Raw genomic sequence first — 19,023 nt, 5'->3', positions numbered from 1 at the left:
TTTTGTAAAAATTTTATTTCTATAGAAAATTTAAGTACCTTCGTCTTAGAGAGGAATAGTTTGCAAAATCTACCAAAACGTTAAAATTCTGTAATAGAGCCAATGTTTATATACTTTTCTTCCAAACAAATTTCCATAAAACGAAAAGAAAATGTTAAACGATGCTTGTTTGTCTATCAATTCGTTTAGAAGGAAATAATTTTTTTTTTTGTGTGTAAAAATATCAGCACTTCTTAGACTCTTAAAATATTTGAATAGTTAAGATATTTTAATACCAAGGAATTATATTAATTGTTTAATTGTTTCTTGATTACAAATATTTCACCAACTCTCCTTTCCTGACAACGTTAGTTTCACTACAAAATTCTATAACCTAACTCAATTTTTTATATCATCCTGGTACTCAGGTGCTTACGAATTGCTCATCGACACCAAACATTTTCTGACAGACAACAAGAATTTTTCCCCGAAATATAATAAAAAAACCAAAGTAAATTCTTTGATAAATGATTGACATACGAGTATGTAGTCATCCGTCAGCCAATTTCAATGGGAGGGGACATACCACACACAGTCCATCACAAGTTATCCATCAAATGACAATCTCCAAAAACAAAACTAAAACGTTCAAAATAATTACAACACGATAAGGAAATTTATACTCAACAAATATTCGATAAAAGTTTATAAATACTTTGGACATTTGAAATTCATAGCTCCATTCTATAAACGAAAATTCAAGAAACAAGAACATTATTAACGAAATGAATACAAAGTGGTCTAAATGTTTAACTACCATATTGGTTTTTGCATTTCTAACAAATCATGTGAATAGCGCCGGTGAGTTTCAATTGCAAATATATATATGGGAAGTTTTTTTTTAAATTGAAATTTTCTTTAGCTGTCGATTTTGGAGATTTTACTGATGCATATGCTGCTGTGAATTTTGGCACTGCCTTGAAAATGTTCTATATGGCATTTCAACGTATTATGCCCTGTGGCTATCCTCCAATGAATATCCCTGTTTTGGCTCCATTTACCATGGATGTGTATAACTTCAATTTATCGAATGGCTATTACAGGTAGGTGAATACACACAAAAGAAAAGTTTCTGATTCAATCACGAAATTAATTGATCCAATTAATGTTTTAATTGAATTGTCTTCAATCACCGAAATGATAGTATCAATTAAAACATGAATTGACAGCCAATTAAAAATTAATTGACAGCCAATTAAAAAACAAATTGATACTATTAATTTGTGTGATTGATTTTTGGTTCAATTAAAAAAGTTGTTGAATCAATTAAATTTTTAATAGAATATTTTTTAAAACTCAATTAAGATTTTAATTGGAAAAATGTTCGTGAGTTTTTTTCTGTGTAGGTAGTTTTCAGTAGTTCTTATTCGAATGCATAATTTAACGACGGATTTGGCTGGGGTAGAAAAGGGTTTCGGAAATGTGGTCTAACAAGAGTCCACGGATTTGTCGGGCTGTGCGCAAAGTTGCCACTCGAGTCATATATATTCTTCCAAAAATTGGAGAAAATTTTACCAAAAAACAACCAATAAAAAATGTTATTTTGCAAAATTTTATTTCTATAGAATTTTGTCAAAATTTATCCCTATAGAAAATTTTGTCAAGATTTTATTTCTATAGAAAATTGTTTCAACATTTTACTTCTATAGAAAATTTTGTAAAAATTTTATTTCCATAGAGCATTTTGCCAATTTTTTATTTCTATAGACAATTTTGTGAAAATTTTATCTTTATAGATTTTTTTCAACATTTAATTTCTATAGAAAATTTTGTCAAAATTTTATTTCATTAGAAAATTTTGTCAACATTTTATCTCTATAGAATTTTTTTTCAAAATTGTATCCCTATAGCACTTTTTTTAACAAAATGTTATCTGTATAGAAAATTGTATGTCTAAAGAACATTTTATTTCTATACACAGAAAAATTTTTCACGAAAATTTTTCTAATTAAAGTCTTAAATAATTTTAAAAAAATATTCAATTAAAAATTTAATTCATTCAACAAATTTTTTAATTTAAACAAAAAATAATAGTATCTATTAATTTTTTAATTGCATCAATTCATTTTTTAATTGACTTTCAATTTATTTTTTACATGATGCTATCATTTCTGTGATTGAAAACACTTTAAATAAAAATTTAATTGAATCAATTTCGTGATTGAATCTGAAAAAAAAATTTGTGTTTAGAAAATTTTGCCAAAATTTTATCTCTATAGAAAACTTTGTCAAAATGTTATTTCAATAGAAAATGTTATCAAAATTTTATCGCTATAGAAAACTTTGTAAAAATTTTGTATCCATCCATACAAAATGTTATCAAAATTTTATATCTATAGATTTTTTTTCAAAATTTTATCCCTATAGAAAATTTTTTCAAAATTTTATCTCTATAGAAAATTTTGCCAAAAATTTATGTCTAAGAAAAAAATTTTATCATTTCTGTGATTGAAAACATTTCAATTAAAAAATTAATTGGATCAATTTCGTGATTAAATCAGAATTTTTTTTGTGTGTAGAAAATGTTGTCAAAATTTTATCGTTATAGAAAATTTTGTCAAAATTTTATAGCTATAGAAAATTTTGTAAAAATTTTATCTCTATAGAAAATTTTGTCAAAATTTTCTGTTCATAGAGAAATTTGTCAAAATTTATTTCCAAAAAAATATTTGGCAAAATTTTATTTCTATAGAAAATTTTGCCAAAATTTATTTCTCTACAACATTTTGTCAAAATTTGATTTCTATAGAAAATTTGGTAAAAATTTTATTTCTATAGAAAACTTTGTAAAAGTTTTATTTCTATAGAAAATTTTGTAAAAATTCTACTTCTTAGAGCTTTTGTCAAATTTTTATTTCTATAAACAATTTTGTCAAAATTTTATCTGTATAGAAAATTTTGTCAATATTTTATCTTTATAGAAATTTTTTTTCAACATTTAGTTTCTATAAAAAATTTTGTCAAAATTTTATTTCTATACAAAATGTTGTCAAAATTTTATCTCTATAGAAATTTTTTTCAAAATTTTATCCCTATAGAACATTTTTTCAAAATTTTATCTGTATAAAAAATTTTATCTCTATAGAAAATTTCTATAGAAGACTTTGTAAAAATTTTATTTCTTGTCAAATTTTTATTTCTATAAACAATTTTGTCAAAATTTTATTTTTATAGAATTTTTTTTCAACACTTAGTTTTCATAGAAAATTTTGTCAAAATTTTATTTCTATACAAAATGTTGTCAAAATTTTATCTCTATAGAATTTTTTTTCAAAATTTTATCTGTATAAAAAATTTTATCTCTATAGAAAATTTTGTTAAAAATGTTCCAATTAAAGTCTTAACTGATTTTTAAAATATATTCAATTGAAAATTTAATTCATTCAACAAATATTTTTATTGAAACAAAAATCAATCAAAAAAATTAATAGTATCAATTATTTTTTTAATTGGATCAATTCATTTTTTAATTGACTTTCAATTATTTTTTTAATTGATACTATCATTTCTGTGATTGAAGACATTTCAATTAAAAAATTATTTGGATCAATTTATTTCGTGATTGAATCAGAAAAAAATTTTGGTGTGTAGAAAATGTTGTAAAAATGTTCTATCCATAGAAAAATTTGGCAAATTTTATTTCGAAAGAAATTTTTGTCAAAATTTTATTTCAATAGAAAATTTGTCAAAAATTATTTACAAAAAATATTTAAAGTTCACCACATCATAGCTATTCTAACCTAACCTATGAACCACTATGAGCTTGAAATAAAACCGCTAAAGTTCGAAAGTTAAACTGCAAAAAGCCAAGGTGTTGCCTCACTTGCACGAAAATGGTCAGGTACCGTATTTGGTCCGATGAACAGTCATTCCAAATTGAGTAGTTTGTAATCGAAATTATCGAATTTACTTGCCAATAAAATAGGCTGCAAATTTACAGACAAGACTGGGCACTCAAATATTTCGGCCGCAGACCATTGACATGCCAACAGGATTCACCACGCGTCAACCAAGAACGGCTTAAGAAGGAGGTTAGGTTAAAGTGGCAGCCCGATTAAGTTTCAGGCTCACTTAGACTATTCAGTCCATTGTGAGGGAGGTTCCTCTCTTCATTTCAACCGCTCAATGACGGATCTATATCCTTTGGAATTTTGCGCTTGCGGCATTTTGGTGAATAAGGTTGGCGCTAAAAAATACCAATCTCGATCATCTCAAGAAAGCGCTGAAATGGGCTAAAATGTCGCAGGCTTTGTCGACCGTGAGAAGGCCATAATTCGTGCCAAAGGTTTAAATTAGGACAAAAATTTATAGATATTTGCTGAAAAAAATCATAGAAATTGGTTCATAATTTGGCAGCAAAAACAAACGTTCATAACAGGTTGGCTGATAAGTCCGCGGTCTAACAAAGAAAAACACATTTTTTTGTCAAAATTCGTTTTTATTATTCAACATAGTTCCCTTCAAGAGCGATACAACGATTATAACGACCTTCCAATTTTTTGATACTATTTTGGTAGTACTCCTTCGGGTTTACCTCAAAATGGGCCTCAGTTTCGGCGATCACCTCTTCACTGCAGCCAACTTTTTTCCCTGCGAGCATCCTTTTGAGGTCTGAGGACAAGAAAAAATCGCTGGGGGCCAGATCTGGAGAATACGGTGGGTGGGGAAGCAATTCGAAGCCCAATTCATGAATTTTTGCCATCGTTCTCAATGACTTGTGGCACGGTGCGTTGTCTTGGTGGAACAACACTTTTTTCTTCTTCATATGGGGCCGTTTTGCCGCGATTTCGACCTTCAAACGCTTCAATAACGCCATATAATAGTCACTGTTGATGGTTTTTCCCTTCTCAAGATAATCGATAAAAATTATTCCATGCGCATCCCAAAAAACTGAGCCCATTACTTTGCCAGCGGACTTTTGAGTCTTTCCACGCTTCGGAGACGGTTCACCGGTCGCTGTCCACTCAGCCGACTGTCGATTGGACTCAGAAGTGTAGTGATGGAGCCATGTTTCATCCATTGTCACATATCGATGGAAAAACTCGGGTGTATTACGAGTTAACAGCTGCAAACACCGCTCAGAATCATCAACACCTTGTTGTTTTTGGTCAAATGTGAGCTCGCGCGGCACCCATTTTGCACAGAGCTTCCGCATATCCAAATATTGATGAATGATATGACCATCACGTTCCTTTGATATCTTTAAGGCCTCTGCTATCTCGATCAACTTCATTTTACGGTCTTTCAAAATCATTTTGTGGATTTTTATACCCTCCACCATAGGATGGGGGGTATATTAACTTTGTCATTCCGTTTGTAACACATCGAAATATTGCTCTAAGACCCCATAAAGTATATATATTCTGGGTCGTGGTGAAATTCTGAGTCGATCTGAGCATGTCCGTCCGTCCGTCCGTCCGTCTGTTGAAATCACGCTAACTTCCGAACGAAACAAGCTATCGTCTTGAAACTGGGCACAAGTAGTTGTTATTGATGTAGGTCGGATGGTATTGCAAATGGGCCTTATCGGTCCACTTTTACGTATAGCCCCCATATAAACGGACCCCCAAATTTGGCTTGCGAGGCCTCTAAGAGAAGCAAATTTCATCCGATCCGGCTGAAATTTGGTACATGGTGTTATTAAATGGTCTCTAACAACCATGCAAAAATTGGTCCACATCGGTCCATAATTATATATAGCCCCCATATAAACCGATCCTCCGATTTGGCTTGCAGAGCCTCTACGAGAAACAATTTTCATCCGATCCGGCTGAAATTTGGTACATGGTGTCAGTATATGGTCTCTAACAAGCACGCAAAAATTGGTCCATATCGGCCATAATTATATAGAGCCCCCATATAAACCGATCCCCAGATTTAACCTCCGGAGCCTCTTAGAGGAGCAAAAGTCATCCGATCCAATTGAAATTTGGTACGTGGTGTTAGTATATTGTCTCTAGCAACCATGCCAAAAGTGGTCCACATCGGTCCATAATTATATATAGCCCCCATATAAACCGATCCTCCGATTTGGCTTGCAGAGCCTCTACGAGAAACAATTTTCATCCGATCCGGCTGAAATTTGGTACATGGTGTCAGTATATGGTCTCTAACAACCATGCAAAAATTGGTCCATATCGGTCCATAATTATATATAGCCCCCATATAAACCGATCCCCCGATTTGGCTTGCGGAGCCTCTAAGAGAAGCAAATTTCATCCGATCCGGCTGAAATTTGGCACATGGTGTTAGTATATGGTCTCTAATAACCACGCAAAAATTGGTTCACATCGGTCCATAATTATATATAGCCCCCATATAAACCGATCACCAGATTTGACCTCCGGACCATCTAAGAGAAGCAAATTCCCATATAAACCGATCCCCAGATTTGACCTCCGGTGCCTTTTCGAGAAGCAAAATTCATCCGATCTGGTTGAAATTTGGTACGTGGTGGTAACATATGATATTTAACAACCATGTGAGTTGAAATTTGTGGATGACAGTCTTTCGTAGAAGTTTCTACGCAATCCATGGTGGAGGGTACATAAGATTCGGCCTGGCCGAACTTACGGCCGTATATACTTGTTTTTGATGTTTTCGTCGGTAACCACCTCTTTCGGGCGTCCACTGCGTTCACCGTCCTCCGTGCTCATTTCACCATACTTGAATTTTGCATACCAATCAATTATTTTTGATTTCCCTGAGGCAGAGTCCGGAAACTCATTACCAAGCCAAGTTGTTGCTTCCACCGTATTTTTTCCCTTCAGAAAACAATATTTTATCAAAACACGAAATTCCTTTTTTTTCAATTTTTTTTCACAATAACAAAATTTGCATCACAAAAGACGCTCTATCTCACAAACTAATTGACTTACAGACATCAAATTTTGACACGAATCATTTGAAGGTTGGTACTATATAAAAATAATAATACTAGTGACGCCATCTATGTGTCAGACCGGGGACTTATCAGCCAACCTGTTATAACCGGGGTGACCAACTTTCATTACATTGAACCTATTTGTACACTCATTGAAGTTTATAAGGAATTTTGTTTATAACAAAATTTTATTGGGCTGTGAATAATTTCGAAAAAATACAATTTAATTATAACCAAATAATTTTTTTGCAATACAAATAACTTAAATTTTGCAGTTCTTTCAATGTATTAATGATTTTATTTTTGTGTTTTTTTTTTTTTCATTTCAGTATCAACGGCAATGTTTCCAATCTCATGGTTCTCGGCCTAAATGATTATCACTTTTTAAAGTTCACCTTTAATGAGACTACAAATCGTACACTGTTCGATTTCATCTTTCCCGAAATTAAACTCTTGGCTGAAAGTGAATTTGATGCCATGGCATATGTGGCTGGTTATCGTACTACAATGTCCGATTCTGGCTTACTGGATATGAAACTTGTCGATTTCCGTGTCGTTGGAGAGCTAACACTAGCCCCAAATCAAAATGGAGGCTTGCAGGTATCGAATTTTGGATTGAATTTCTATGTGGGCGATGCCATTTTCAACAATTGGAATAATATATGGGATATATCGGCAAATAATTTCGTTAATAAATGGGCTCGTGAGTTCCTATTAATGTGGTCCGAACAGATTCAAGTGCAAGTGAAGCAGATCTATGCCCAATTGGTGTTGCCCAATTTAAATGGAATATTGAATGATATATCAATGACTGAATTGGTGAACTATCTATTGCAGGAGACAATGACATTCAATTCGGCCAATTGTACTTTGTAAACAAACCAAAAAAAAATTATAAAAGATTATTTTTATTAAATTGGAACATATTATACATAAAAAAAAAACTTTAAAATCCTATTTATTTTCTTTTTTTTTAAGAGTTCACATACCCCCAAGTCACATGTGAACTCTGGCCATTGTACTTCATTTCAAACCAAGGGAAAAAACCGAAATATGAAACAATTCCTCCAGGACCAGCAGCTTTTGCCGGTGATGTTAAATGCAATCGGCTTAAGAAAGTATTACAAAACAAGAGAGAATGAGAAAAAGGGCAACGAAAGAGGTAATGTTACCGGAAACATAAATCTTCCGGTTTTTTTAGATGTGCTGGTCAACATGAAGATGACAGAATTTTACCTTACCAATGAACTCTCACAAAAGTTCAAAGGAATTTAACGAATATTTACACACACACACACTCATATAAATCTTAGCCATTTACCAAAAGCTCAGAAGCCGTTCTCTATGGTTTTCATTTATTTTGGGTATTGTTCCCAGTTCGATATCCCATGAAATTGAGAAGCATGGATCGGAATGGATAACGTTAATTGAATTTTGATTATAGCAATACAACGCTATACGTATCTAGGATTCACTTTTCGTATACGCGCAGTATACTATACATGCAAAAACCGCAACAGAAACCATTTCGTCATTATCCATGGAAGTAGGACACATAAGGGTAGATCGCATTTGCTGGGAAATTATAACCAGCAAAATAAATTTGTAAATATAGGTTAGCTGATAAGTCCCCGGTCTGACACATAGATGGCGTCGCTAGTATTAAATGCATATTATTTTTATATAGTACCAACCTTTAAATGATTCGTGTCAAAATTTGACGTCTGTAAGTCAATTAGTTTGTGAGATAAAGCGTCTTTTGTGAAGCAACTTTTGTTATTGTGAAAAAAATGGAAAAAAAAGGAATTTCGTGTTTTGATAAAATACTGTTTTCTGAAGGGAAAAAATACGGTGGAAGTAAAAACTTGAGTTTCCGGGCTCTGCCCCAGGGAAATCAACAATAATTGATTGGTATGCACGCCGGAAAGAGTTGGTTACCGACGAAAACATCAAAAAAATCCACAAAATGATTTTGAATGACCGTAAAATGAAGTTGATTGAGATAGCAGAGGCCTTAAAGATATCAAAGGAACGTGTTGGTCATATCATTCATCAATATTTTGATATGCGGAAGCTCTGTGCAAAATGGTTGCCGTGCGAGCTCACATTTGACCAAAAACAACAAGGTGTTGATGATTCTGAGCGGTGTTTGCAGCTGTTAACTCGTAATACACCCGAGTTTTTCCGTCGATATGTGACAATGGATGAAACATGGCTCTATCACTACACTCCTGAGTCCAATCGACAGTAGGCTGAGTGGACAGAGACCGGTGAACCGTCTCCGAAGCGTGGAAAGACTCAAAAGTCCGCTGGCAAAGTAATGACCTCTGCACCCAGAGAAGGAATATGATCACCTCAAACATGTTTTAAGAGCAAAATGTTATTTTTGGGTGGTGACCATGTAACATGGTTTTCGCAACCATGTTATTTTCTCGGAAATCATGTATCTTATTTCGGCAAGCAGGTTATATTTGACGAGAAAATAACATTTTAGTGACAAACATGTTACATGGTCACCATACAAAAATAACATTTTGCTCTTGAAACATGTTTGAGGTGATCATATTCCTTCTCTGCGTGTGTTTTTTGGGATGCGCATGGAATAATTTTTATCGATTATCTTGAGAAGGGAAAAACCATCAACAGTGACTATTATATGGCGTTATTGGAGCGTTTGAAGGTCGAAATCGCGGCAAAACGGCCCCATATGAAGAAGAAAAAAGTGTTGTTCCACCGAGACAACGCACCGTGCCACAAGTCATTGAGAACGATGGCAAAAATTCATGAATTGGCCTTCGAATTGCTTCCCCACCCACCGTATTCACCAGATCTGGCCCCCAGCAACTTTTTCTTGTTTTCAGACCTCAAAAGGATGCTCGCAGGGAAAAAATTTGGCTGCAATGAAGAGGTGATCGCCGAAACTGAGGCCTATTTTGAGGCAAAACCGAAATGGCCAACCTTAATGCAATGCAAAAACAAATATTAATCATCGAAAATAGCTTTATTGTTCTTCAAAATACTCTACATTAAGATCTATACACTTTTGCGTGCGTTCGAACTTATTAACCACTTTGGTTGAGGTATCTCCAAAACATGCATTCTGAACGCATCGACCGGTGTCGAACAGTCGACTACCGTTTACTTTCGGGTTCATACGCGTAAGTCTATCATTCATCACCTGTCACGATGTCACAGACGTGTTACGAAAAGTACAACGGATTGAGATCACGGTTGCCACTCCAGCCCAAAATAATCTACCAAAATTTTGAGAAAATTTTGCCAACATTTTATTTCTAAAGAAAATTTTGTCAAAATTTTAATTTCAATAGAAAATTTTGTCAAGATTTTATTTCAATAGAAAATTTTGTCAAAATTTTATTTCTATAGAAAATTTTGTCAAAATTTTATTTCTATAGAAAATTTTGTCAAAATTTTATTTCTATAGAAAATTTTGTCAAAATTTTATTTCTATAGAAAATTTTGTCAAAATTTTATTTCTATAGAAAATTTTGACAAAATTTTATTTCTATAGAAAATTTTGTCAAAATTTTATTTCTATAGAGAATTTTGTCAAAATTTTATTTCTATAGAAAATTTTGTAAAAATTTTATTTCTATAGAAAATTTTTTCAAAATTTCATTTCTATAGAAAATTTTGTCAAAATTTTATTTCTATAGAAAATTTTGTCAAAATTTTATTTCTATAGAGAAGTTTGTCAAAATTTTATTTCTATAGAAAATTTTGTCCAAATTTTATTTCTATAGAAAATGTTGTCAAAATTTTATTTCTATAGCAAATTTTGTCAAAATTGCATTTCTTTAGAAAACATTGTCAAAATTTTATTGTTATAGAAAATTTTGTCAAAATTTTATTTCTATAGAAAATTTTGTCAAAAATTTATTTCTATAGAAAATTTTGACAAAAATTCATTTCTATAGAAAATGTTGTCAAAATTTTATTTTTATAGAAAATTTTGTCCAAATGTTACTTGTATTTGACGTATTTGTAGTACCAAACCCAAATAATCTACCAAAATTTTGAGAAAATTTTACCAAAAATCTACCAAACAAACAAATCTTACTTTGGAAAATGATATTTCTTAGAAAATGTTGTCAAAATTTTATTTCTATAGAAAATTTTGTCAAAACTTTATTTCTATAGATTTTTTTTCAAAATGTTATTTCTATACAAAATTTTGTCAAAATTTTAATTCTATAGATTTTTTTTCAAATTTTTATTTCTATAGAAAATTTTGTGAAAATTTTATTTCTATAGAAAATTTTGCCAAAATTTTATTTCTATAGAAAATTTTGTCAACATTTTTATTTCAATACAAAATTTTGTCAAAATTTTATTTCTATAGAAAATTTTGTCAACATTTTATTTCTGTAGAAAATTTTGTCAAAATTTCATTTCTGTAGAGTATTTTGTCAAAATTTTATTTCTATGGAAAACTTTTCAACATTTCATTTCTATAACAAATTGTGTCATTATTTCATTTCTATAGAAAATTTTATCAAAATTTTATATCTATAGAAAATTTTGTCAACATTTTATTTCTATAGAAAATTGTTAAAATGTTATTTCTATTTGTATGTGTAAAACCAAACCCAAAATAATCTACCAAAATTTTACCGAAAACCTACCAAACAAACAAATCTTACTTTGGAAAATTATATTTCTTAGAAAATAGAAAGTTTTGTCAATATTTTATTTCTATAGAAAATTTTGTCAAAATTTTATTTCTATAGAAAATTTTGTTAAAATTTTATTTCTATACAAAATATGTTTTAAAAGACACATGGACCAAATTTGAATTCGATTGAACTAAAACCGCGACCTAGACTTTGATTACAAAAATATGTTCACAGACAGACGCACATGGCTAGATCGACTCATGGGCCAACCCTGAGCAATATTTCCATGTGTCTATCTCGCCTCCTTCTGGGTGTTGCAAACGTATGAACTAACTTATAACACCCTGTTCCACAGAGAGGATCAGTGTAAAAATAAAAAAAACATTGTGTTTTACTCTCTTGCATCACATATCAGCCACCATGTATATATACACACAAAAAAATTCATGAAAATTTTTCCAATTAAGATTTTAATTGAGTTTGAAAAAATATTCAATTAAAAATTTAATTGATTCAACAAATTTTTTAATTGAAACAAAAATCAATCACAAAAATAATAGTATCAATTAATTTTTTAATTGGATCAATTAACTTTTTAATTGACCTTTAATTAATTTTTTAATTGATACTATCATTTCTGTGATTGAAGACATTTCAATTAAAAATTATCAATTAATTTCGTGATTGAATCCAAAAAAAATTTTTTTGTGTGTACACACAGCATACACAGAAAATATTTCACGAAATTTTTTTCAATTAAAATCTTAGTTGAGTTTTAAAAAGCATTCAATTAAAAATTTAATTGATTCAACAATTTTTTTAATTGAAACAAAAATCAATCACACAAATTAATAGTATCAATTATTTTTTTAATTGGATCAATTAATTTTTTAATTGGCTGTCAATTAATTTTTTAATTGATACTATCATTTCTGTGATTGAAGACATTTCAATTAAAACATTAATTGGATAAAATTAATTTCGTGATTGAATCAGAAAAAAAATTTGTCTGTATTTTGTATGTGTGTAGAGGAGAGTATTCGATTTTCTACATTTTTTAAATTTTGCCTTTTGACCGGACGCATTTTACATATGAAGACTAGATCTAATTCTGAATTTATAAGAATTTTTGCTTCTAGATGTGCGAGACCTGGACAGATGTTTCCCATTTTCGAACTTGACATGATTGCAGACAAAAAACGAATCTGTGTCAAGTTTCAGGACGATAACTATATTATTGTAGGCTGTACGTGATTACAACAGACAGATATATTTTTTACATAGTCTTATAATTTCTAACTGATCAAACTTACTAGTCTCCCATTACCATCCTAGGGTCGTAGTTATAAAAACCTCCAAATTGTTGTTCGTTTAAAAACAACATTAGACACGGACAGCTGTTCTTTGCTGACTATACCACCCTAATAGTTAAATGTGAGTTAAAATAGTTGTTGTACGAGTATACCGCCACTCCAACATCAACATTTACATTGTGAAGAGTTCTTCCGGTTGCTACTCTTCCATTTTTTCGGGTTTCAATTTTCCGAATGTAAAGAATGACGTTTTTAAGTCAAACCGGAAATGAAGACTTTATGTTACTCTTTCCTTTACCTATGCTATAGGCCACTTATAGTCCCACAAAAGCAACTCATTCACATAGACATATGTTACATCCAGTAACATATGTCTATGTACAATCAAAAAATTTAACCCATCAGGAAAAAACTATAGGTTAATTATAGAATATTATATTTTTAACTAATGATATGATAAAAATATGTCAATATCGGTATTTACCAAAAATGGTAGACTTTTTTACTGTTTGGTAGATTGGTAGAATTCTTGATGTTTTGAAAGAAATTTCTCTCCAACTAAGAGGTACTTCAATTTTCTATATAAATGGAGTTTGGACCAAATTTTCTATAGAAATGAAAATTTTGGGAAAATTTTCTATTGAAATAAAATTTTGAGAAAATATTCTGTAGAAATAAAATTTTGAGAAAATTTCCTATAGAAATAAAATTTTCAAAAAATTTTCCATAGAAATAAAATTTTGGGAAAATTTTCTATAGAAATAAAATTTTGGGAAAATTTTCTATAGAAATAAAATTTTGGAAAAATTTTCTTTAGAAATAAAATTTTGGGAAATTTTTCTATAGAAATAACATTTTGGGAAAATTTTCTATAGAAATAAAATTTTCATTCGTTTTGTTTTGTTATTGTTGGTTTTGTTCTTTAAGCATTGTTGTTGTTTTTTGATTTCAGCTTAAAACCATGCATTGACTAAACTACAAGTGTAGCTTAACCAACAGAGGAAAAGAATATTTGTCAAATTTATTTGGGCAAAGCCCTATAGACTGCAAGATGGTTGGATGGACGCATGTTTCGGAATTACCACATTCCTGCAAGTAGGGGATCCTGACTAAACATTGACTAAACACTTGTAGTTTAGTCAATGCATGGTTTTAAGCTGAAATCAAGAAATAAAATTTTGCGAAAATTTTCTATAGAAATAAAATTTTAGGAACATTTTTTATAGAAATAAAATTTTAAGAACATTTTCTATAGAAATAAAATTTTCAGAAAATTTTCTACAGAAATAAAATTTTCAGAAAATGTTCAATAGAAATCAAATTTTTAGAAAATTTTCTATAGAAATAAAATTTTCAGAAAATTTTCAAAAATAAAATTTTGAGAAAATTGTCTATATACGAGAATATGTATATTTTCTCTATATAGGAATATAATTTTGCGAACATTATTATATAATTCAATATTTTTTTTAAAATGTTTATTTTTTGTGTTATTTCATACTATGAAAGTAGGGATCATTAATTCATTCCAGAAAAAAATCCTTTTTTTATATACTAACTACAAAGCTTTGATGAACACCTTCAAAATATTTTTTTTTAATTTGATAAATTTGGGTAAAATTTTCTTAAAATTTTGGTAGATTATTTTTGGAACGAGTGTCAACCGGATCACATTTTTATATCCTCCACCATAGGATGGGGGTATATTAACTTTGTCATTCCGTTTGTAACACATCGAATTATTGCTCTAAGACCCCATAAAGTATATATATTCTGGGTCGTGGTGAAATTCTGAGTCGATCTGAGCATGTCCGTCCGTCTGTTGAAATCACGCTAACATCCGAACGAAACAAGCTATCGACTTGAAACTTGGCACAAGTAGTTGTTATTGATGTAGGTCAGATGGTATTGCAAATGGACCATATCGATCCACTTTTACGTATAACCCCCATATAAACGGAATTTAGCTTGCGGATCCTCTAAGAGAAGCAAATTTCATCCGATCCGGCTAAAATTTGGTACATGGTGTCAGCATATGATCTCTAACAACCATGCAAAAATTGGTCAACATCGGTCCATAATTATATAGCCCCCATACAAACCGATCCCAAGATTTGGCTTGCGGAACCTCTTGGAAGACTAAAATTCATCCGATTCAGTTGAAATTTGGTACGTGGGGTTAATATATGGCCTCAAATATCCATGCAAAAATTGGTCGAAATCGCTGCATAATTATATATAACCCCCATATAAACCGATCCCCAGATTTGACCTCCGTAGCCCCTTGGAAGAGCAAAATTCATCCGATTCGGTTGAAATTTGGTACGTGGTGTTAGTATATGGTATCCAACAACCGTGCAGGAATTGGTTCATATCAGTCCATAATTATATATAGCCCCCATATAAACCGATCCACAGATTTGACCTCCGGTGCCTTTTGGAGAAGCAAAATTCATCCGATCTGGTTGAAATTTGGTACGTGGTGGTAGTATATGATATTTAACAACCATGCCAATAGTAGTCCATATCAGTCCATAATCATACACGCACAGAAAAACCATGTTTGGACATGGTTGCCGCATCCATTTAATGCTTATCTAGAGCCTGTAATTGTCGCGAAAACCATGTATTTTGTCTTTGTAAAAATAGTTTTCGAGCAGAGAAAAATGTATGGTGGCAATAAGCATTTGAATGGTTCTCAAATACCGCAAACATGTGCTATCATTTAAATGATAGAATTTGAGACCATTAAATGGTCGGGAAAATCATGTACCTGACCATTCAATGTTTTTACTTTTTTACAGGGAAAAAAGTATTTTTATAGGTTAAGTATAGACATGTCTGGAACCATTACATGGCCATAAAGACCATTAACATTTTTTCGCGAACATTTAATTTTTTAAATTTTTTGCAGCGAATAGAATTTTATAAAAATATTGAGCAGGTACACACGATTTTCATTTTGCGCGTCAGTCGTGTGTTGATTGTTTCTTGGAATGGACGTAGAATACGGATTTGCTGTGTTTTGTGTTAATTTATTTATTCAGAAGTGGCACGTGGTTTTATGTGAAGACAAAAAAAGGAAAGTGTAATTGAAAAAATGTAATGTATTTTTATTTGCAGTTACAGGATGTCTGCGTTTGTACATTTGATTGGCGCGATGTAAATATGGAATAATTACTGATTGTTGAAATTGAAATAAAAAAGATTGTGTAAAAATATATGATGTTTGCTTGAACGGCATTATAAATACAAATAAACAATGAATTAGTTTATAAATAAATAAAAACAAACAAATAAATTTAATTTTGTGTTTTCTTTTTTCAAGTGGCGTCCATTTTTCCACGATGAAAAAAGTTTTTTTTAGGTTGTGACCATGTTCTTTTAACTAGGAGAAAAACATTTTTAATGAATACCATAATATTTTAAATCGTGGCCATTGTCTTTTCATTCAAACAAAATTCTTTTTATTAATATAATAACATTTTAGTTGAGGACAATTATATTTTTATTAGAACCATGTTCACTGAGCCAACATGGTTGCAGGTTAAAATGTTACATGGTCGCCGCAAAAATAGCTCCTATCATATTATTTTGCTATTCGAATATGATTGTGACAATCATGTTTCTTCTCTGCGTGTATATAGCCCCGATATAAACCGATCCCGAGGTTTGGTTTTGGAGCCTCTTGGAGGAGCAAATTTCATCCGAGTCAGTTGAAATTTGGTACATTGTGCTAGTACATGGGTAATTCGATTGTGAATGACAGTCTTTCGTAGAAGTTTCTACTCAATCCATGGTGGAGGGTACATAAGATTCGGCCTGGCCGAACTTACGGCCGTATATATTTGTTAAGAACTTGAAACTTCTATTTGTTGGGGCATCCGCCCACCGTCCGTCCTGAGTTGGCACCGTGTAACTTCTTTTTATTCCCATACGTAAGAAATAAAACGAGAGGTTTATTCATTCAGAATGCATGTTTTGTAGATACCACAAAATGGCAAAACTGCTTCGACAATTGTTTGAAACGCATGCATTTCGAAAAACAATAAAGCGATTTTCGATGATTAATATTTGTTTTTTTTTTTTTTGCTCTAATCCAAAAATATAAAAGACAAACCTCATACTTCAAATTAATAAATATTTTCTTAATTTCGAAAAACAAAAACTTTAGACCAAAGATGCAAATTGTAAAAATAAATATTAGCCGATATTTGCAATTTTTAAATTTTTAATTCAAATATTTAATATAGCTGTTAATATCAAATTTATTTCTTTAAATCAAAAAGATGACTTTACTTTAAGGAAAATTAACCTTGCTTCAGAGACATACGAATTTAACGGACCCTCAAAATTTATTGAAAACAAGTAAGGAAAATCTAAAGTCGGGCGGGGCCGACTATATTATACCCTGCACCACTTTGTAGATCTAAATTTTCGATACCATATCACATCCGTCAATGTGTTGGGGGCTATATATAAAGGTTTGTCCCAAATACATACATTTAAATACCACTCGATCTGGACAGAATTTGATAGACTTTTACAAAATCTATAGACTCAAAATTTAAGTTGGCTAATGCAATAGGGTGGAACACAATTTTAGTAAAAAAAAATATGGGAAACATTTAATTCTGAAGCAATTTTAAACAAATTTTGCACACATGTCTATATTACTAATTGTACTCCTAATGCAAAATTTCAACCAAATTGGGCCAAAACTCTGGCTTCTGGGGCCATATAAGTTCATATCGGGCGAAAAATATATATGGAAGCTATATCTAAATCTGAACCGATTTCAATCAAATTTGGCACACATGACTATACTACCAATTGTACTCCTTGTGCAAAATTTCAAGCTAATCGGGATAAAACTCTGGCTTCTGGGTCCACATAAGTGCATATCGGGCGAAAGATATATATGGGAGCTATATCTAAATCTGAATCGATTTCAACCAAATTTGGTACGCATAGCTACAATACCAAGTCTACTCCCCGTGCAAAATTTCAACCAAATTGGGCCAAAACTCTGGCTTCTAGGACCATATTAGTCCATATCGGGCGAAAGATATATATGGGAGCTATATCTAAATCTGAACCGATTTCAATCAAATTTTGCACACTTGACTATACTACTAATTGTATTCCTAGTGCAAAGTTTCAACCAAATTCGGCCAAAAATCTGGCTTCTGGGGCCATATAAGTCCATATCGGGCGAAAGATATATATGGGAGCTATATCTAAATCTGAACCGATTTCAATCAAATTTTGCACACTTGACTATACGACTAAGTGTTATGTTTGTACAAAATTTCAAGCAAATCGGTATAAAACTAGTGCATATCGGGCGAAAGATATATATGGGAGCTATATCTAAATCTGAACCGATTACTTCCAAATTCAATAGGCCCAAACTAGGGATATGTGCCAACTTTAAAGCCGATTGGACTTAAATTGCGACCTAGACTTTGATCACAAAAATGTGTTCACAGACAGACGGACAGACGGACATGGTTATATCGACTCAGGGACCCACCCTGAGCATTATTGCCAAAGACACCATGTGTCTATCTCGTCTCCTTCTGGGTGTTACAAACATATGCACTAACTTATAATACCCTGTTCCACAGAGTGGCGCAGGGTATAAATATGGGAAACATTTAAATCTGAAGCAATTTTAAGGAAACTTCGCAAAAGTTTATTTATGATTTATCGCTCGATATATATGTATTAGAAGTTTAGGAAAATTAGAGTCATTTTTATAACTGTTCGACTAAGCAATGGCGATTTTACAAGGAAAATTTTGGTATTTTGACCATTTTTGTCGAAATCAGAAAAACATATATATGGGAGCTATATCTAAATCTGAACCGATGTCAACCAAATTTGGCACGTATAGCTACAATGCTAATTATACTCCCTGTGCAAAATTTCAACTAAATCCGAGTTCAAAATTGGCCTCTGTGGTCATATGAGTGTAAATCGGGCGAAAGCTATACATGGGAGATATATCCAAATCTGAACCGATTTCAACCAAATTTGGCACGCATAGTTAAAATGCTAATTCTACTCCCTATGCAAAATTTCAACTAAATCGGAGCAAAAAATTGGCCTCTGTGGGCAAATGAGTGTAAATCGGGCGAAAGCTATA

General features: G+C 31.5%; 1 protein-coding gene across 1 annotated transcript; it reads left to right on the top strand.

Moving 5' to 3' along the window:
* Positions 1–736: 736 nt before the first annotated feature.
* Positions 737–7,859, top strand: LOC142219589 (uncharacterized). The gene is made up of 3 exons (XM_075288509.1): positions 737–840; positions 902–1,082; positions 7,252–7,859. The coding sequence occupies exons 1-3, from the start codon at positions 765–767 to the stop codon at positions 7,796–7,798; spliced, it is 804 nt and encodes a 267-aa protein (XP_075144624.1). The 5' UTR covers positions 737–764; the 3' UTR covers positions 7,799–7,859.
* The last annotated feature ends 11,164 nt before the right edge of the window (positions 7,860–19,023 follow it).

The sequence above is a fragment of the Haematobia irritans genome, chromosome 1 (assembly GCF_050003625.1).
Source record: "Haematobia irritans isolate KBUSLIRL chromosome 1, ASM5000362v1, whole genome shotgun sequence".
Lineage (NCBI taxonomy): Eukaryota > Metazoa > Arthropoda > Insecta > Diptera > Muscidae > Haematobia > Haematobia irritans.
The sequence above is the reverse complement of the archived record's forward strand: the minus strand, read 5'-3'. Positions and strand labels throughout refer to the sequence as shown.

Excerpts from the sequence above, each read along its gene's own strand:
- LOC142219589 (XM_075288509.1), top strand. The coding sequence starts at position 765 with ATGAATACAAAGTGGTCTAAATGTTTAACTACCATATTGGTTTTTGCA. Across the intron at positions 841-901 it reads AAATCATGTGAATAGCGCCG|CTGTCGATTTTGGAGATTTT; the intron begins GTGAGTTTCAAT and ends AATTTTCTTTAG. Across the intron at positions 1,083-7,251 it reads TTATCGAATGGCTATTACAG|TATCAACGGCAATGTTTCCA; the intron begins GTAGGTGAATAC and ends TTTTCATTTCAG.